General features: G+C 40.2%; 1 protein-coding gene across 2 annotated transcripts in view; it reads right to left on the bottom strand.

The window, feature by feature from the left end:
• The window catches only part of PCSK5 (proprotein convertase subtilisin/kexin type 5), a 223,206-nt gene that overhangs the window by 31,870 nt on the left and 169,576 nt on the right, over window positions 1-21,760 (bottom strand). For both annotated transcript variants that reach the window (XM_059873883.1, XM_059873882.1), the window contains exons 21-24: window positions 13,804-13,906; window positions 6,385-6,521; window positions 4,306-4,503; window positions 3,922-3,990 (exon numbers count right to left, since the gene is read on the bottom strand). In XM_059873883.1, coding sequence (XP_059729866.1) covers window positions 3,922-3,990; window positions 4,306-4,503; window positions 6,385-6,521; window positions 13,804-13,906 — 507 coding nt within the window. The remainder of the gene's footprint in view (window positions 1-3,921; window positions 3,991-4,305; window positions 4,504-6,384; window positions 6,522-13,803; window positions 13,907-21,760) is intronic.

Below are 21,760 nucleotides of genomic sequence, written 5' to 3' on the forward strand. Positions count from 1 at the left end.
GTGCTGAGGTACCTCAAGCCTTGGCTTGTGCCTGTGTGAGAGTCTGCCTTTCAGGTCTCCTGGGAAGTTGTGCCCAAGGATGACTATTGGGCTGCTGTGGCAGTGAGCAGAGCCAAGTGCACCCAGAGCGTGTGGGCTGGAAAAGAGAAGAGGTGAACCCTAATGTGCACAGCCATGGTCTGGACACTGTGTACACAAAGCCGTAGATTTTCTTGGGATTAGTACTGTCTAAGGCAAAGCTCCTATCAGCACATCCCAGGACTTGTCAGCGTCTGCAGGCAGAATGATACCTATAAGCATTAAAGATTCTTTTCGTCCTTAAAATATGAGTGGCCTCTGAATTGGTGAAGTGAAACAGAAAGATAATTAATTGAATTTAAAAGAAGGCATAATTTGTATTTTAACTACACAGACCTACCTGTCATTGATTAAGTCTCTCTCTCAGAGTTCCAATCTCTGCTCTTAGACTTTCAGCGTTGATACAGTGGAGATATATTGCCACACTGGTGCCTTTAAACAAAACCCACTCCAACTTGGAGGAAACCAAACAGATTTGACTACATTCCTTGAGGATTCCAGGAGGTCTTACAAACAAACACTATCTACTTTGGTATCCTCACACCTGGTGAAGAATAAACTGCAGTGTTACCTACTGTATGGGTTTTACTTTCTTCTCTGAAATGCCTGATATGGGATGCAAAGTATGAAACCACCCCAAAAGTATGAAACTTCTGTCTTAATCTGGCTGTTGTGTCACTGCTGATCAGGAAGAGAGACTGCCCATGCAGACTTGCTCTATTCTGCTGGCATGTGACATCATGCCAGAAGGAAGCAAATCTTGTTAATTTTCCTGTCTATGCAAAGCAGGACAACATTGCCAGAGACTGCAGGTGGTGGTTTGATCTATTATTTGTGCCTTGTGAAAATGATTTTTTGAGCAAAAACTCTTTCAAGCTAGTAGGAAAACAGGCAGTTCAGTTATCTTAATATGATCATTTTAGTCTGAAAACTAGACTTCTGCCCACAAGAAAAGAGAAAATTATAATAATCTTTGTAATTTGTAGACAGTAAGAGAATAATTTGCATTTTGCTGATCTAGAATGTTTAGAATTTGATTTGAATAAAACATCTGTAAATGAAATGCTCAGTATAAACTGAAGTGAATTATTTTTACTTCTTAGAGTTTATATTGAAGGATCTTAAAGCATTTAGAAGGAGCAGGTGCTGAATGATTTTCTATGAGATAATGGTCTTCAGTCTGCTGAGGACCCATAAATATGCACAAAATATATCTACAGTGGTGTATATGTACAACTACTTTTCAGTATGTGAATTATGTAAATTTTTATTCCAATTACTATGATTACTACATTTTTTTCCCCCACTGCAGTTTTATCTGAAATTTTCATAGCATGGAACTTTTCCCACACCTTCTCTACAGTTCCTAGAATAAATTATTCAATCATGTTAAAGGGAAGATAGGACAAAAAGACTGCAAGACCATCCAGCATCCACTTAATTTCAAAAGGGAGTCTGTAGAAAGACTATGAAGATGTGAAACTAAATGTAGCACATTCCTTATTTTCTCACCTTGAAATTTTAGTGTTTTAAGTTGTTTTTATGGCAGTGTAATTTCTCTAGAGCTTGCACAATAAACTTCTTGTAGGAGACAGGCATGAAAGTTTTTGCTTTTCAGGGTTTTTTATGAAAGTTTCTAAATACATCAGCATTCTGATTAGACATGAGAAAGCCATTACTGAACTTATCTATGAATGAAGTTGTTGATATGCCTGAAAACTCACTGAATGTTAAGAGTAAAAATACAATCAAATGTTTACCATACAATGTAGGTAGATATAGGTATCGACCATAGCTACCTGACCTAATTTTAAGTTGAAGCTTACAGGTTCTTATTTATTTCAAGAACACATTATAGTTTGGAAAATCTGCTTGGGACTGTGATTTTAGGCCACTACTGTTCTCCTTTTCCAAGCAGAACAGTAAACCAGTCTCTGACTCTCAGTAATATATGCGTCATGAGCACCAAAGACTTTCCTTAATAGAATGCCTGTAAATAAACTCTGGCGTCTTAATACTTCTGACTTTACACAGCACTGAAAATTAATTCAGTCTTTGTTTTACCTGCAGCCATTCTATTGATAATTGAAGCTCTTAAAAGCCCTCTTTTAATTCAGAACTTGGAGTGCAAGAAGTTGGAAGTATGTAATGAATGTTATGGATGATTAATATTTAGGAGATGAGTGATCCTCCCAGGAAAAAGGAAAGTGAGTACAGCCCCTTTTTCTTTATGCCAGCTGACCATGAACAGCCTTTCAGCCTCCTTGTGCACACCTATTAAGTTCATCACAAAGAAAATCTTCCTCTGAGTAACTTGAAATTATTATATTTTTTAAAAGCTGCTATTCATACATATTAAATATCTACCTAACTCAAAACACCAATTGCCACTACACAGCTTCAGAAGAAAAATAATTTGAAGTCACAATCACTGTAAAAATCATAGGAAATATTAGCATGGGGAAGTAACCTCTGATAGCACCAATAAAGATAGATATTGAAACATAAACTCTCCCTTGACTTCTCCTCCCTCTGCCAAGCAGGCAGCTGCCATGAGCCTGGATAACACACCATACAAAAGGAGAACACAGTGCAGTTGTATTTGTGTTAAAACCATCTCTCCATTTAACAATTTTGACAGGGGCAGTTGTAGTCGCAGAGAAAATCCTTAGGGTTGGCCAAATTCACATGGAATGGCTGGTCACCAGCATGACAGGAAGTGTTTTATGGTATCACATACTAGATCAGACAGCTGGCAGAAAGAAGGAATTATGTGATGAAAATCCTTACTCTTAAATTAAGTATGGCAGTTAGTGCAGCCAGAAAAAGAGCTGGACAGACAGACAGTTGTGGTTTGGAGTTTGTTACAGACAATGACATGCCAATACTGTGCTGTTCTAAGTTTTGCAGAACTGGTAACTCAAATTCAGAAAATGTCCCAGCCACGGATGGCAACTCTGAATGTGGGGGATACAGTTTTTATGGAAAGGGCATATTTTTGCATCCAAGGTTTTCACTTCTGGAACATGACAAAGCAGAATCTGTGCTTGCCTAGAGGAGAGTTCCACATCCTTTTAACAGACTCCCAGGGGACTCTAGGCCTTCACCCACGATTGCACCCACTGCACTTGCTGATTTCTTACGCACACTCTCACTTTCTCTGGATTTTTGGGTAGGAGGAGAAACCCCTGAAACTGCAGGGCAGCTGTCACAGCCACATGGCAAGCACTTTGTGATGTGGAAGCTGAGATTCCACCTGAATCCCAAACCCCTCTTTTTATTTAATGCTGCTGGTTGCACTTTCAACTCAGCATATTTCCGTTCTTTGCTGTTTCACAGGAATGCCAAATGAGCTGCACATGGATGAATTAGCCTGCGCCAACCTTGAAATGCATACAAGGAATTTTTTAGGGCAGCAGTATTGTTACTGCACTAAGTTGCTCTTGAATGAAATTTAAAAATTGTCTATATCCTTGAAGAAAAAGGAGAGGGTGGCAATCTGTTCTGAGGTGTAGAAAATTCTGGGTCTGATAATAGTTTCATAGCTTTAGAAAGTCAGTAGATCTTTCAGACTGAGTGTGGCATTTAAACAGGAAAAAGTAGAAGTTCTGCAAATTTTAATAGTAAATTATTAGAAAAATTATTCTTCTTTATGCTGAATATAAATTTTAGAAATTTATATCAAAAATAAATGTAGCATGGAATATAATTTTCTTGGTGAAAAACCACCTGCACCAAAGACCTGTTGCTCAGCAGCATGCACTTAAGCTAATGACAAGAGTGAGGGGAGCTAAATTTTCCCTACTTAAGAATAACAACAAGGTTGATTAAGGGATTATTTACCCTGTCTGCAGTTCTGGCATCCATCTAAACATGGTATGCAGTCTTCAGAGTCCGGATCTCCCACTTCACCTGTGTTGAGCAAATCACCAGTTTAACTCTAGATAACGCAACATTTGGAAGCGCTCAGCAAGCTTCCTGGAAATAAACTTGATTCCAATCAACAAAAGAGAAAGACTCATGGAAACTTGTTTTCTCACTAGTTTTTACGTAACTCACTCAATTTGAGGAAAACAATCTTACTTTACAATACTAGAAGAGGATCAGAGCTGGTACCTGAGCACCTCAGGGTCAGATGCATATTTCAAAACATTTTTAATATGCTTAAGCAGATTTCTGTAACAATTTCAGTAGAGTTTTTGTTATCTCCTACTGAGGGACACTTACCTTCTCTACAACTATGCTTCTGACACCCATTTTGAGCAAGGTAGTAGCCTCTGAAACATCTTTTGCAGTCGCTGGAGTTCAGACACACCTCACAGTTGCCAGGGCAAGGCACACAGGTATGCTTCAAGTGGTAGTGACCTGGAGGACAGCTGTCTCTGCACTCCCCATGATACAGGAAACGTTCCACTCCTCTTCTGTCTGTGTGGCAAACAAATGGGAGAAAGTTGTCAGCCATGGAGAGCATTTGGGGGTATAAGGAGGAGCTTTATGAAATTGTAGTGCTGCTGTAGAGACGCTGACTGCTAAATTTTACAGTTTTACACCAAATGAGATGTATAAAAATTTCAGGACCTCAAACTTTTTACATTCCTGGGGATTTATGGCATATAAAATGTCATGCTAGAGAGCAGTTACTCTTTACATCCATCAATCTAATAAAAAAAAAAATCAATATTTTTCCATCACTGAGTTCTCTTGCAGAGGACAAACAAGTATTTGCAATGCACTGTACATGCAAATGTACAATTATTATTTGTAAAGCAAAATGACCCACTTCACCTTTGGAAAGAGTCAGTCTGTGTCCCTAGAAGATTAAATTGTAGTCCTCAGTTAAGTGGAATAATCTAGATTTGAATTTAAATGGCAGAGGTGCAGCTGCTATCTATTGAAGTGCAGGCATTCTCTCGTGCATGGGAGCTGGGAGGGCCCCTGCTCCAAATCCTGCTGAGTCAGGCCTGAGAAAACAAGTATAACTTCATGTGCCATGTGCTGCAGCAATTCCAATTCCAATTCCAGTAGAAAGTACACATGGAACTGTGCTAAGCGTATTTCACTGTCTGAACTGCAGAGCAAGAATTTGCTTACCAGAGTTTATTTTTGAAAATGCAGAGAAAGCATCTAAACTAGGCAGTAATGCTTCACCATAGCACAAGTTGAATTTTATTTATTTCTCTTTTCATGCAAAAATCTTTAACTTTCCTGCCTCCTTAGGGTATGAGTCTCATCAGCATCTGTATTTATTGATTCACAGAAATACAGAAAAATATCTTGCTGTCTTCCATAAGGGAGAGACCTGCAGAACAATTATGCAAACTTGGTCTCACATTAGATCTGAAGTACCATTAGAAAACTTCATCTACTGAGTCACGTTTCCCAAAGTGAGAAACTCAGTCTCATCATCAGTACGACTAATTAATGCAGCCATACCAGTGTTTGCTTGTAGTTTAGACACTTATTACTAAAGAAAGTCCATGCCATTGTTGATTAGGATTGAAATGGAAGTAGCAGCTGAAATGAAAAAGCTGTGAATCCTTTGTGAACCCTCATAACACAGCTCATAAAAAATTATCCTCTATTATAAATTATATCTTAAATACTCATTTCCAAGGGCAGCTCAGACTACTTGCACATACTTGCAGGTAATGGCCTCAGGTTTTTGCTGATCAGATATTAGAGAGACAATAGGAAATAATTTTTAAAACAGAATTTCAAAAGGAGAATAGTGGCTATTTGGAATTTCCACAAAATTAGCTGTATTAGCCTTCCTCTCAATCTAAGATCTATAAAAGTGTGTGTTGGTGATAAGCTTCTCTTTGCAAACCCTGTTTGTTCAGCTCTAGGGACACAGGAACCTCCAGTGGAACCTACCACACTAATATTTTAGTCTTTCCCAGAGAGATGCTTAGGAAAGCAGCCTGACTCCCTGACTGCTTGAGCAAACTGGCTCCATTTCAGTGTAGCACATCCTGTGCAGTGGGTGGGGGAAGCATGTATGAAGCTCTTTTTTTTTTTTCTTTTTTCTTTTTCTTGTTTCAGTTTCTGTTAATACAGCTCCTATTGAAAAAACACCAAGGGAAATGCATTAAGTTGAAAGGACAATACAGAGTTGTGTTTTCTTGTACTTAAAAAAAAAATTGAGTTCCAATTCCCTTCAGAGCCACAAGGAGATTATGATACTGATTGGTAGTAAAAGCACTGCTCATTTTATTTGGTCTAACAACTGGCCCTTGAGAGCTGAGGGAAAAGGGAATTTGGAGGCCAAGGGAGGGGGAAGAGCTGGCAAAAGGAAATCTTACTTACCTGTTCCACAAGTGGTGCATTTGTTAGGTTCACTTCCACTGCAGTCCAGGCAGGTGTGATGGCACAAGTGACAGTTCTGCTTGAATTCAAACTTTCCTCTGGGGCATTGCATAACACAGCGGCCATCATTGAAGACTCTTTTAAAGAGGACAGAGGCATAATTACAAATTTAGCTACTGTTTGTTCTTTAAATCTAAAGGAAACTAAATAGAAACTCAATAAATTCTTCTCTCACTCTATTTACAAATCCTTGAACTTCAAGACTTTGTTTTCCTGATCTTCTTCCTAGTATTTACTATATGAAAAGTATTTTAAACATGAATCTTAGACTTTCTTGGTCCTTTACCTAGATGTCCTTATATCACAATCTCTGACAGTGGTCCCATGTGTATTCTAAAAGGAAAGCAATACTTGGTTTTTCCGAAGGAATAACCCATCTGTTTTACTTTTAAGACTTTTAAGCCCTTAAAAAGTACTATGGCCTCAGTAATATGACCTTGTACATGAAGTCAAATATCTATCTGAATATCGGCCTTCAGGAGCTGTGTTTTTAGACCTACATGTCGTTGTGACTTAGGAATGGTATTTAGTTTTCCCACTGAAACACTCCAAACAGTGCTCAGCTGCCTGTCCTCCCTCCCCCTCCTCTGCTGGGGTGGAGAGGAGAATTGGATGGACAAAAGGTAAAGATCGCCGGTTGAGATAAGAACAATTTACTGGAAACAGCAAAGAAAAGAGAAAATGAACAGTAACAGGAACAGTATCAATTGCAAAGTGCATAACAGCTGAGCAATTCTCGTGCCACTGCTCACAACCATACCTCAGGGACCCCCTGACAGTGTCTGACTGGCCATGCCATACCTGCAAAGGGACCCCTTCCCCCACCACTGGAACTAACAGTGCAGCAGTTTAGAAAAACTCTCAAGTCCTAGCTCTGCCTCCCCTGCTACTGCAGAAATTAACTCTGTCCTGGCTGGAACCAGGACATGATTCATCTCTGTATCACCTGTGTCTTGCCCATCTGACACCTTCCTGTTACACACACACACAGATATATATATATATATATATATATGCTTACACACATGAGCACCGGTATTATTTCCATAGTCAACAGCTGTCCCTCCAACATGTCTGTTCAATCCATCTCGTCCAAGACTGGGTTCTCCCCATCCTAGACCTTCCAGCCAATTATATTGTGGAACATCTTCAGCCTCTCACTTTCTCCTCCTCTTCATCCTCTGATGATGAAATTTTCACTTTTGTGCCAGTTCACGGTGGCTTCCAAGATCCCTGGGCAATTGTGGTTTCCTGTTTGAGATCTTGGTATGATTGGTGCAATCCACTTATTCCATGTAGCATGATGGATGAGGTGTGGAAGGGGCTTCCCTTTGAAATCCAGCCATTTGCTGACAGTCAGAGTGCTGAGGGGAGCTGTGCTTCTTCTAAAACAGCTCAAACCCCTCCATAAGCTGTCAGCATGTCCCATTCAGTTGGGGTGCAGCAGGCTTCAGATCTGCTGTGTCCCCAACTCCAGAACCCTGGTGATTGTCCTCTACTCTCCCCTGAAGCTGTTTGCCAGAGGCTCCAGGAAGGACCATTCTCCCTGGCTGCAGCATGGAGCACATTTTTTACAACTTGTCCTGTCCTGACTGGCCCAGGGTCTACTGCATAAACAATCTCCTGTTTAATTTGCTAAAAAGCTCGTAGCTGTTCAAGACCCCTCTAAAAATCATTCTTCTTTCCTGCCACATGATAGAGGGGATGTGCAATCTGACTGTAATCTGCATACTCCAAAACCCCACAGCACTTAGGGAAAGCTCATGGGGTTTTGTAGCTGTTTGGTGTGGACATAGCTGCTATTTTGTTGACTATATCCATTTTAAACTGACAATGTGCCCCTTGTCATTTTGCTCCTAAAAATTTATTTTCTTGGGACTTCCCTTTCCCTCAGTTTGTTTTATGATAAAACCTTTGGGATGATCTATCTTCTCTTGGTTCTCTGATTTTCTCTGCTGTGTTTCCCCAAACAATGATGTTATCAGTGTCTTGCAGGTGTTGTGGAGTCTATGCCTTTTCTAGTGCAGTTTGGGTCAGTCCATGGCAAATAGAGGGGCTATGTCTCCACCCTTGGGGTGAGCAGCTCCAGCAGTACCAAATGCCCCTCCGGCAAAGTGTGGTCTGCACTCTTCTGCTGAAGGAAAGCAGAAAAATACATTTGCAATGTCGGTGGTGGCACCACTTTGCTGCCTTGGACTCCAGCTCGTACTGAAGTTGCAGCACACCTGGCACAGCAGTGCTCAGTGGTGGTGTGACTTTTTTCAGGCCATGATAGTCCACTTGTCAGTCTCCACTGGATTTTACACACTAGTAGTCCCCATAGCCATATGGGACTACTAAAGGGTGAGTGAGTCTTGCTGGCCACTCCCTGGTCTCCAGAACCCATCTCATGGCTGAGGTTCAGAGAGTCCTGGTTGGTGTGGTGTTATCAATGGCGCACTGCTTTGGTAGTGAAGTTTTTATTCTACATTCAGCAGACTCACAGCAGAAGGGTCCTCTGAGAGACCAGGCAAAGTGTTAGGCTCTTTAATTTCCTCTGCCTCCACATCAGCTCTCCCAAAAGCCCAACAGTGAGTTATGGGTCCTTGAAATATCCTCTCTTGAGGCAGTCTCTGCTAAGGATTCATGGGACCTCTGGGCCAGTCACCCTGGGGTGTGTTTGCCATTCCTTCCCAGTCAGAGTCACTTCAGCTTCCAGTAGAGCCACGTGTTGGGATCCCCCTGTCACCCCAGAAACAGAAATGGATTCTGCCCCTCAATATCTTGATGGCATCAGGGTACACTGTGCTCTGGGGTCAACTAAAACCTTACAGTCCTGTGGGTCTCATATGCCAGTCCAATAGATCTGATTTTCCTTTTCCTTCCCCTGGCTGGAGGCAGAGCCCTCCAGGCCTGGTCATACTCATTGCTTGCTTCTTGTAAATACCAACAGGAGAACTTCAAGAGGATTGGAAGTAACATCAGCTCTCCTGTTCTTGTCTGAGTGCTTGTCCAGTGGAAACTGAAGCAGCAGTTATCCTTGAAGAATTTGCTGTGATGGTTGTTCTTCCTCTCAGCTCAGGTACCCATGTTGCCAGGGCAGAGGAGGGTTTTCCATCCCACTTCCTCATGTCTTCTCTGTAGTCACACAGGAAAAAACACAGGTTACCTCGTTGTGTGTGCTGTCTCTTCCACACAGTGAGGCATTTGCTCCTAGTAGCAGAGGCTCTGGTCTGTATTAGCAGAGCATGGGACTCTCTAGCTTTCTTGAGACTTTCAAATCTGTCCAAAGACTTGGACAATCTTTCCACAAGGTCCTGATTCCTCTTCATTCATCACAAAACAAACTGAACTGGTCTGGGATTTCTGCTTCTGTGTAGTATAGGGGCAGCTGCTCCCTGCATGTGTTGTTGCCCTGTTTCAGATGCAATTTGAGTGGCAGGGGTGCTGGTTGGTCTGATTTCCTCCTCCCTTCCCTGAGGGCACTGTCTAGTGTTGACCTGTGTACAGTAAAGAGTAGCCAGGGTTCAGCACACTGCACTAAGTTGCTTGTCTATGGAATTGCCCCTGCATTTTCCTTGCAAGTATTCTGTGAGCTTATCAGGGTCCTGTAGTTGTTCAAGGGTGAACTTCCAAACCATGGTGAAAGAGATTTTTCCTCCAAGCAGTGCATTTTCTCCCATATTCTATGCCACTCAAATCTGCCCACACTCAGGGCAAATCTTTGTGTGGGAGCTCAGCACATCACTCCTGATGTCCAGAGCTAACGAGAGAATCCTTGGGGGGCTCAGGAGTCTTGGAATGTTGCCAAAAGCACTTGGTGGCTTGATTTTGATCCATCTAGAGATGTGCATACATCTATGAGGAGATGGAACCTGTGAGAATCACTCGGGTTTGAATGGTGAAGGGAGGAATCAGGGTGTGCCACCAGGCTTTTCCTTCTTCTTCCTGTCTTCCATCTTCTGCAGTGGTGTTGGCACTTGTGGATTGGTCTGGGGTGAGGGTGTACTTGGTGACGAGGGTGATAGGTATTGGGGACAAAAGGTAAATATGATATACGTAGTTTTTGTTATAAAAGATGCGACCGCCTTGGGGGTGGGCAGAGTGCCTTTGGCTGCCGTGCTGGTCAGATCCTTCAGGCAGGGAAAGGACTTTGTAGATAAGGAACAATAAACAATTCTGAAGACTGAAAAAACCTAGCGTCCAGTCTCATCCTTTGAAGCCCAGCGTGCAAGAGCCATCCTGAGCATGTGTGGGAGCAGAGACAGACAGCCAAACCCCATATCTTTGAATGACCTTCCTAGAAATAGCTTTCTTGACCCTAAACATGGTGTAGACTACGCCAAGGAGACATACCAGACACAGCAATAAGAACATGCTTTCCTTAACATCCAAAGGAAATAAAAAATTCTCACAAGCTGTCTGAAGAAGAAAAGGGAGGTGAAAACACAGGGAAAATAATCCACTCCTGTTTTCCCACAGGCTGGGTGTGATTATTCATGTATTCCCAAAAGCAGACAAGGGTAGAAGATTCCCCAAGATAAGGGCAGAAGAGCAGCTTTGGACACACATCTCCGACAACCCTCACTTCCCTTATGTTTTTATGTCATAAGCTGCTATCACACAGTCCAGCAAGAGAGCAATCCTGATCTCCTCCCTGCCCTGAAACAGAACATTGTGAGGAGCACATGGAGCGTTCGTGGAGGCACACACAGGGTCAGGTACCACATCCACAAATTACACAAATGCTCAGGTCTGTTGTTATCTCAACCCTTCATGCCCCACCCTGGATGCCAAACAAGGCTGCTGTGCTTTAGCAATGAGATTTCCCAATGAGATTTCCCAATCAGATTCAATGCTCCCACCAAAACACTCCAGACCACATGGTTCTTGCTCACTCTCCCATCCCCAACCCCCGCGGCAGGATGGAGAGGAGAGTTGGAGGCATGAAAGGTAAAGGATGTGGGTAAGAAAAGGTAAAGAATATAAAGAATAAGAACAATTTACTGGAAACAGCAATGGAAAAGGAGAATGAAGAGCAGCAGCAAGCAGATCAACAGCGGGGTGCACTGCAGTAGAATGACTCACGTGCCAGCAATCGCCTCTGTGCCCTGGAACCCCAGACAGCACCTGACCGTGCCAGCTCCCTGACTGTAAAGGGACCCCTTCCCCCACCCCTGGAAGTAAGATCAGGTAGCACAGAATAACCTCCAGCCCTAGCCATGCCCTTCCTGTCTACTGCAAAAATTAACTCCATTCTGGCTGGAACCAGGATTTACGTCTATCTATAAGTACATAGGAGTCTGGCTGCTAAATGATTTCCTTTTGCTGGATAATTAAACCAAAAGAATCCTTTCATGTGATGAAAATGTATAGTCCATTTTTCACTGCTTCTTAATGTCTACTGTTTCAATCTGCTTGGGAGGAAAACAGAAATGCATCATTTCGTGCATCACTCATAGACTACAGAAAGAACATAAAAAAAGTCAGCTAGATTTTGACTGTGTTTTCCCTCCTAAGAAAATAAGAAAGGAAATGCTGTAATCCTCTATGCTTAACTGCTTTTACCACTTTGCTCTCTGAGGACTTGGGGTTCAGTTTCTAGAGAAGTTGAGGGCCATTAAAGCCATCAGTACAGACTTTGATTGCACATAGACAGCAAAAAGCTTTCCATTATATTAAGATAGGGCATGTTTTCTTGGAGTCAGTCAATGGCATTAGAGAACATCTGCAATATGTCTTCATAAATTTCATTTGCTATGATAATTTTCAGACTTATTCTGAAAGAAAAGGAGAAATGTGACGGAGGTACTGGAGGTAGCAGGACTATGGTTATGTGGCATGCAAATATTAGTTCCACTAATATTTGTGCTCGCTCTAATGATAGCCATCCTTACAAGCAGCAGCTCTCACAGTGGTAAAGTACATTTTCTTCCTCTTTGTTATGTTGCCCCTAATTGAAAACACCTGGACAGATCTTGTCACTAACCTGGCTCAAACTGTAAACAGATGGACAAGGAATTTTGTGATAATCAGTTTGAGTAAAAAAAGCTGCAGTTTCTTTTTTTTTTTCTTTTAGAAAAGCCAAAAATAACAAAACAAAACAAACCCAGGTAGCAGCATTTTCATTTATCAAACGATCTGCCTGAAATTTTATTATTTAAATAAATTGATATCTATCCTGAATCTTCATAAGGAGCTCTTGCCTCTGCAAAGTTTCTCTGTATTATTATTTCTTTTACCATAGACTGCTCCATTTCACATGACTTTTTCTAGCAGCTTTCACAATGAACAGAATGGTCTCAGAAAGCTTTTTGAAACCTTGGATGCCAAAATCCAGAATTTTTAGAGAATCTATCACGGTGGTTAGAGCAACATCCTCTCAAAAGATCTCTGAGACCTCATTACTGCAAGCCCCTTCGTGGTTCAGCATAATGGTGCTTGGTTCTTTCTTTGCTTTGTAAATATCTGCATGTGAGGCTCACAATATAGGTTGCAAGGAAGGAACAGGCAATCTAATTTAAATGCCATTGTAAATGGGAGAAATCCACTCCACAGTCCAAAATTCTGTCCACATTTTCTCTGGTCTCATTTCTGGTGTATTCATTTAATAATGCTTGCTCCTGGTATGTCTTTCATTGGCATAGTCACATAACAGATATTTTCAGGGCAAACTGAAGAATTGATGAGGAATTTTCTTTCCTTGCCTTAGATGATCTGATCCTGTTTTCACACCAGTGGAAAAGTCAGCTGGCTACAAAACAACCCTGTGCAACAGAACCAGAGCTATTTGTGTGAGAACACATCTATGGGTAGGACATGTATAAACCCAGTAGTCTTCTGGAATAATGTGACATGACCTAGACATAAACGTCTGATTTGCAAAGCCCTGTGGAAAAGCTTCTTTCTTGTTCTCTTCAATCCTCATGGCAGGTCAGAAGTATTGGCCTAACCCCTAACACCTCAGTTAGGGAATGATGTTTAGGTGCTATGAATGCCTCCCAGCACTAGCCTCAGCATCCCTGCTCCTGCCTCGAGCCAGTCCTCAGAGCTGTGTAGAGCTACAGATGCCCTAAGTTTTGTCATTAGAATTGCCAGCTGTGATTCCAGCAATTATGATTTAGAAAGGATGACGATGAAAGAAAGTCTATTTTACATAGAAAAAGGAATTTTTCTTTGTCTGTGGGAATCAGGCTGCTAAACATCAATTGTTTGTGTAGCCAGCTATTTTGTTAACATAAAAATTGTTTTCTCAAGTCCCGTGGATTTTTTTGCCCTAGACACTTCTTGCCTTCATTTTTTTTGCTAAGAAGAATACAGCCCCTTCTCCAAATGATGGTGTGAGATCTTCATGCTGCACTGGTGATGGGAGACAATTACCTTGTGAGTGGGCAGCCGAGGCAGTTGTCTGACTCAGGTCCAATGCATTTCTGACAGGATATGTCACACAACTGGCATTCTTGGAAATCATCAAGATATTCACCTGGTAGAAAAAAATGGTTTATTTCAGATCAACATTCTCACAATTTAAAAAAAAAAACCAAAAGAAAGAGAAAAAAGAACTGATCTTTCCAGACTGGAAAACATAGTTAGGAAGGGGAATTGGATCTATTTTTAGTTACTGAAACGAGCACATTTCCCTGTGGCATCAGGAAAACAAGTACTGGCTCCGTTGGGGAACCAGAATAATCACACCTGTTTGTTTGTTTGTTGGTTTGTTTGTTTGTTCTTTTCCACATGAATTTGACAAATAGTGATTTTGTTGCTTTAGTCAAGTTATTTTGTGTCAGTGGAAGTAATGAGACACTTCAAATTCACGAGTTACATCAAAATTAACTCTACTGAGGAGTTTTTATTATGTAATGTCTTTTGAGCTCACCTTCAAGCTGCAGGTTAAAGAGTTTTCTGTCATGGGTGTGGATATGTTACATGAGGAGATGGAATTCAGCAAGCTTCCATCAGCCAGAGGCCTGTTGGTGCTTCCCAAAACTCTAGCTATAGCAAATTTTGTCTCAGTCCTGGCCTGCTGATGGTAGATTCCTGACCTAAAGGACCTAGGCTTTAATTTTGGCTGGATTGAAACGTGGTGCAAAAATGCACAATTTGGACTTGTATAAAATAAAAAAAATTTATTTTATGTGGATTTCTACCTCAAAACTAAGATAAAGATAGAAACATTTCCAGATCATGAATACACTGTTACTACCATGCTGCTGAAGGGCAAAGTTTCCCTCTTTATTTACTGAATATTAATTAAAACTCTGGTACAAACTGGTATGCTGCATGCCTAATGAGAGTCTGCCTAGTGACTCTTAGGGCAGAGATTTGGTAAGTGGTATGAATGCTTTATCTCTGTGCAGCATCATGTGGGGACAGCAAATTAATTTATCATACAGTTTTATAAAGCTCAAGGTTGGGTCTTTTGTGTCCATTTGTTTTGGGGAAATTTATTATAACCAAGTCTATATATTTAAGGAATTGGCTGTTCCTTCATTCTTGAGTAATGGAAGAGGCTGGGCAAAAAGTCCTATATAATACATAAAACCTGCAGTTTCTATGGATACTTCAATATCAAACAACTCTTTCCACTTGCATCGCTGCTGGAAAATCCAGATCTGGCAAATATAGTGAGCTTTAGGAATCAAAACACAAATATGGAATGACTCGGGTTTGGCTCTCACTTGCAGTAAGTTCCTTACATTTGAAGAGCAAATGCACAGTACAAGCAAACACTTATACCAACTTACAACAATGTAGGGAGGAAAAATTTTCTAAAATACTGCAAATTATGTTCTCTGTCTGTTGTGTTTTTAACAGTTGTGTTTTTACATATTAAACAGCAATAAAAAATTTTATAATAGTTGAAATTTCTGGTATGAGATGTGAGGATAGTACTTACACACCTGAGGGGGTGGGAACAGTGTAGTTATAAAGGCAAACTGACTGGAACATCCAGCCAGCCCCGGTGAAACCTGGGGTACTCAAAATGTAGGCAGAGATGTAATTGTTTTGTAATGGTTTTTGTGTCTCTTCTAAAGAGAGGAAAAAAGTAAAAGACAAGCCAAAAACCAGTGATAGAACCACACAGACCAGGGAGACAATGCTCCCCAGAGGCTGGTCTGGGATCAGTGCTAGCTGGGAAGAAGTTCAGACTGGGAGAAAGTGAAGAGTCTCCTGATGAGATCAGGGAAACAAGAGTCTTTGAATGAGAACATGTTCAGACATTTTTATAGCTCTCCTCACCCAAAGAGCAATTTGTATACTTCTAAATCTGTATCTCTGTATATTTCCATGCATTTATGTAATGACTTGCATGCTCAAAAAGGCCAAAACTTGAATTGTGTAAACTGACTAGCTCCCGGAAGTGCTGCAGCATTTCTGAACTCAACACTGCATCTTTTATGAGTAATTACTTTATAGTGGACTAAAACTGAAAACATTAGAAAAGCTGCTAGACATATAATTCAGTAGGATTCTAAATTTTTCTAGATGTTGCCCAGATAATGTTGTATTAATGCATATCTATCACAATACCAAATCTTTATAATTCTCACCTTCTAGAAAAAAAATAATGTGGCCTTCAGGCCATTGACAGATTTGGTTAATGTAAGCCTCTTGAGCCTTTTTGACATGTAGCCAGAGGATGTGACATGGAATCCCACATTCTCAAATGTTTTATGAGATTTTGATATATAATTGTGTCATGGTCTAGGAATAGTACTCCCCAATTCTCTGACCTCACTGAGATTTACCTAAGCCAGATATCACTTGCTTGCTTTCCTTCTCCGACTCCTTCCCCTCCCCCTTTCCCCTCCAGGGATGCAGCTGAAAATTAGAGGCACAAAAATGTGAAAATCACAGGCTGAGATATGAAAAATTTACTGGAAACAGCAATGAAACAATAAAACAGTAACAGCTACGATGCTATTAACAAAAGGCTGAAATTATTTACATAAAATAAAACAATTATTTACATAAAATAAAACAATACTGGACTTTTTTTGCCCTCCACCCTTTCTCTCACCACTGGAAGGAGAGAGCAAGTCCCTTTGCTTGCCCCTCAAAAATGATGTGAGATGGTATGCAATAGCATAAGGGTCTGGACATGCCCCCTTCCAGATAGTATAGAAAATTAGCTTTGTCCTGCCTGAAACTAAGACAAATCTTATATATATGTATCTATAAGATAGATACATATATATAAGATTTGTCTTAGTTTGTGTCTATCTATATATAGACACACCCACACCCCTCCCTCCTGCCACAAATATATATATATATATATATATATATGTGTGTATATATATATATATATATTTGGACAATAATACAACCAAGGGAAAAAATGCAGTATCTGAAAAGATTTTCCATTGCAGGTCTGATGCTTGAGTTTTTTATTCTATTGGATTTACACCACTAGGAAATCTGTCAGCGTGGCTTTATTACATAATTGTTTCTCTGATTATGTTTTGTGATATGTATTATAAAACTTTTCTATTTCAACTTTATTTTCCCACACTACCTGTATGCTTATCCTGTGTGCTTATCCACTGGATCTAAGCTACTAATTCATACACCTCAGCTATGTATTCACAAAGAGCAGAAATGCTTTAGTTTTTAAGGGGTTTAGTTGTTTCTATGTTATGCCTTTCATTGGAAGTGGTGTAATTCATTTCAGCTGTGCTTGGAATAGTGCCAGGAGGACCAGTTCTGTGGCTCTGAACTGAAGCATTTTAATGAATACTATTACAAGAATGTGCACCAGAAAATACTTACATATTTGGGCATCTGAATTGCAAATCACATCTAGAACTGTAGATCTGACAGGCTAACAAAATAGGTTTTGGTGGATATTCAGAGTTAACACTAGAATTCAAAAAAGAAGACTTTAAAACTATTCCACAGGGCAGTTCAACCATCTGCCAGAATTCCTTGTGAGCAATTCACCTAGCTAAATACAGGCTGCCAAAGCCTCAATAATTTTCTTCTTTTCTGTATTAGAAATATGTTTCTAACATACTTTAACAGAGAAATGCTCTCAACAATATGTCTTCACATAGCTTTCAATCAGGCAATGATCATCAGTTACTTTGGATCATCTCATATTTATCATTCATTATTGTTTAATTCTGCTACCTTGTTACCATGTTTAAAAACACTTGTCACATTGTTCAGAAAAAAAAAAAAGGAATTGGAGATATTGTATGAATAATGATATGTTAACAGACTTGATTCCTCATAAGAAGAAGATTTTAATGTGTAATTTTTGTGTCCGTAGTTAGAAATGTTTATCTCTGTATTTGGGCTACATCAGGTTTTAGGTTGTGCCTTTAACTGCACACAAAATCCCTATACTTAATGCTCAGTTCTTATCACTTCATATGATGCATTTTTAAGTGAGGTAAGAACTATTCCACCCATTAAGGAGGTAGAAACCTGAGTTGCAATAATATAATCAAATTAGTTTGCAATAGCAAACTGGAACCTGTCTTTCCTGAGTCCCAGTCTGGAGCAAATGTCATAGCTGCCAAGTCATTCTATGTTTTTGCATAAGCAGCATCACCTTTTTCTTGTCACTATTTCTCTCTTGCTTTCCAAAACCCGTGCCATTCATTGACAGCACATGATATTTCAGGAGATCAATTAGATGAGGGTCCAGTCATGCATGGAGGTTTTATGGGCTGGCTGCCATAAACCCTTTTCTCCTGCAGTCCCTCCGTGAGACTTAGTCACTGCAAGTCATGTGTTATTTCTCCACTTTGTTTGATCAAAACATCGCTCTAGTTAATTTTAAAATGTTCTTTATTATCTATAACATTGCTGCAAGGGCTTTTCCTTAAAATCAATGGAAAACACGACCTTATTTCCTCCATTGTGCTTGTTTACTTTCATGAGAATCTGAATATGGATTTCATACTGGGGTTCTTTGTATACAATCTTATAAAGGTTATAAACGTTTGACAAAGCAGAGAAAATCTGCTCAGAATTGCTTTTCATCTATCAGCTGTGAGAACTGAAATAAGTTGGTCTTACAGAGCTTCTGCTTTTTCTCATGTTTGGCTGTGATACATTCTATTTTGTCTGGCTTGCCTCCTTGAATTTTTTGAAGAAACATTTATTCATAAAGCTTAAGTAGATAACTAAAACTAACTTGCATATAAAAATACATGTAAATTCACTCTGAAGAGTCTTTTTAAAGTTACTCCTTTGCTTAGCCCAAGATCTCAGTGTTTGAAAGATTACAGCTCCCAGAAAGAAATCCTGCCATAATGTCCATGATGTAACATTTTTAAAATGAAGACATTTCCTTTGCCCTCAGATTTGGCAGTTGTACAGAATTTGCATCTGGTTTCCAATTATTTGTCTAGCTTCAGTTTTCAATCTCCTGCTAATTACACAATGTCCAAATTTCTGTCTCTCTATTCAGACGTGCAGAAGGGACAGAACTTTTGGGTATTATGATTTGAGGTGATGAGAAGGATTCAGGATTGGAAGTCTTCTTTTCAGAAGTGCTCTAGGCAGTGACAAATGAGAAGGCTGAAAATAGGATATTGATTCCTAAGTCACTAAATCTCCCTCTTGTGCCAAGGGGCAAAGCAGAGCCTTGAAAAGGATTGAACATCCCTTCCCTGAATAGCTGTGTGCTGAGTGTGATATAGTGATTTTAGGATGAAAGGCCCCTTTGTTGCAGGATTAGGTGAGATCACACAGAGAGACTCAGGTTAGCTGTAATCATGACAGTCAGGAGTGAGGAAATTGCCTTTATCAGACTCTGCTGTCTTACACAGCTCTCTGTGCTTTTCCCTGCAGAATAAAAACATTCACATTAGCCAAAGCTGCCCTATTTATTTCAAACACAAAGGGATTTTCCCTTCCCTTTACAGTGTGTACTTCTCACCCCCATTTATATGTAGTATTAATACAATTGTTGTTAGAAACCCATTGAAGAGCCAGAGCCCTCAGCAGTGGGCATAAACAGACCCCAGAAAGACTTTTTTTTAAAAAAATCACCTTTAACCTTTAAATCTCCATTTCCACTAAATTTTTAGGTATTTTAAGAATTTGCTTGTACTAATTATGTGGATGCCTGGAAGCATAAGCTGGCTAGGTTCATGGTTTCTCCCCTTGCCTGTGTAAACACCTATGTCAGAGCCTGGCAAGGTGTACTGCTGCTCACCTATAGCCTGAAATTTGACAGTCCCAAAAGAAAGGGGGAAAGGAAATGAAACAATGTCTGTGGATCTATGTCAGTAAAGCTTTGGTTTGTACCCTTCTCACTTGTTGAAGGAGGGAGAAATGCTACTCTCAAAATTTTAGAAAAAATATGCTCAGCCTCTCCATTCCTTGAGCTTTCCAACTGGAAATTTTCCTGTTTTATGTTTTCAAGCTTCCCATTCTTCATAATAATCAGTAGCTGACAATCTTCTAAAGGGCAGGGGAACAGAAACACCTGAACCTGACTGAAAATTATTGCACAGTGATGATAGTACTGCTTTGGAAAGTTAGGAAGTTGCACGTGAAATACAAAGCCCAAATGTACTATGCTTTAAAGCTGACATTATTAGCACACAGAGTACAGAAAAGATAGAATCTTTCAGTGCTGGAGGAAAACACATATCAGAGGCAACCAAGGTAACAACAGCGTGTTTCTCTCCTCTGCTATAAAGCAAGGAGAATGTACTTTGTATGCACGGAGCCTTCCCTGACCACTGCAGGATTTCAGTAGTCTGATTTGAAAAGACACCAATGTTTTGGGGCAGTATTTCAGTGGTGTCATCCATCTTAAGCTAAGAAACTCCTGCACAAGCTGTTAATACTAGACATCTTCAACTTAATGAGGATATGAGCAGAGATCTGCGGATAATTGGGCAGATTTTCGCAGGACAACTATTGTCCCAAGATGTAACAACTAGTACAATAGATGATACTATTAATCAAATGCAATTTCTGTTTAATTTGCAGAGATGAAGACATATTATAGCCTGAAAGAAACCTTCCATAAAGATATGAGTAAGTCCTTGGAAGTAAGGAACAGATCAAATTAAATCTTTTAATTAGTGGTATAAAAGTCTAAATTTTATTCCCGTCTGTAACTGTTCAGCCTCCTCAGTACACTTAACACTGGTGATCCTCCCCTGCTTGAAATCTTCCCTGGTTCCTGGTCTCTGCAATAAGCACCTTGGGGTAATTTTTTTATGATTACAGATTCTCTTTAACAATCACATATTCCACGTTGATGACACAGCTCTTCTAATCCACCTGCAAAGAGGCCTTGTCACACTGTTCAGCAGTGGGAAATAATTTTGAATCCTCCTTTCAGCCTTGAAAGTGTTCAGAGAGGCTGTGCTAAAGGCAGACACAACAAGACCAACATTTACACAACTTCATTTTGGTATGGCCTTGCTCTTGTAGTACGAAAAGGGGCTACTTTACTTGGGAGTGAATATTAGAGTTATTTTTGTATTTTTATCCACTGGCACTGCACAGAATGGTCCATTAGCAAAGTCACGAGCGCAACAGCTGACAGCATCCTGATCCGTGGGGACTGGCAATCAGAAGCTAGATTTTCCTTCCAACTCACATCTCAGAGAATATCTGCAGGCATCAGAAGGAGGGCAGTGGGCAATTGTAAATGCCAAGGACAATTGTAAATGCCAAAGTTATGCGGTATTATCTGAATTATAATTAAATCACATTACTCATGCTCCGGTAAACACTCAGTGTTACTGTTGAATTTGCATGATAGAGCCAATAATTCTCCTTGGGTAAACAAGTACTGCTGCTCCTCAGTGTTCTGGCTTCTCACCGCCAGGCTGATTAGAAAAATGGGTACTTAATCACCTCACTGCTCTCTACTGTGTTTTCTGATGGCTGAGTGGTTTTTGCTTTGACAAGTTTTGCTAGTTTCCCAGAAGACCAACAAATCCACCCCCCAAACACTCAGAAAAAAAAATAGATGATTGTATGAGGGTCATTCTTCTAAGCTTCCCTGGGCATCTTTGGCAGCAAATATATGACCTGCTCATGTATTTGCGGCCAAAACCCAACAAAGACCAGCCTTTGGTGCAGCACAAAGAGTCTGCATTTGTTGCTTACTGCAATTATTTTTTAAAAATGCTCAGAGGTTCCTTCCCATAATGTTTTCCTTTGACTACAACTCCCATTCTCGAAGTGAAAATTGTCTCTGTTTTTATGCGCAAACACTGCTTATTAATCCAGAAAGGAAGATCTTCAGGATAATTTCAAGCATAGCTCAGATATTAAATATTAACTCTATGGTGTTATCTGGTACACTTGCACAGCATGTGAACATTACTGCAGCCTCTCTGGCTTTATG

This window comes from Haemorhous mexicanus, chromosome Z, assembly GCF_027477595.1.
Source record: "Haemorhous mexicanus isolate bHaeMex1 chromosome Z, bHaeMex1.pri, whole genome shotgun sequence".
NCBI classification, from domain to species: domain Eukaryota; kingdom Metazoa; phylum Chordata; class Aves; order Passeriformes; family Fringillidae; genus Haemorhous; species Haemorhous mexicanus.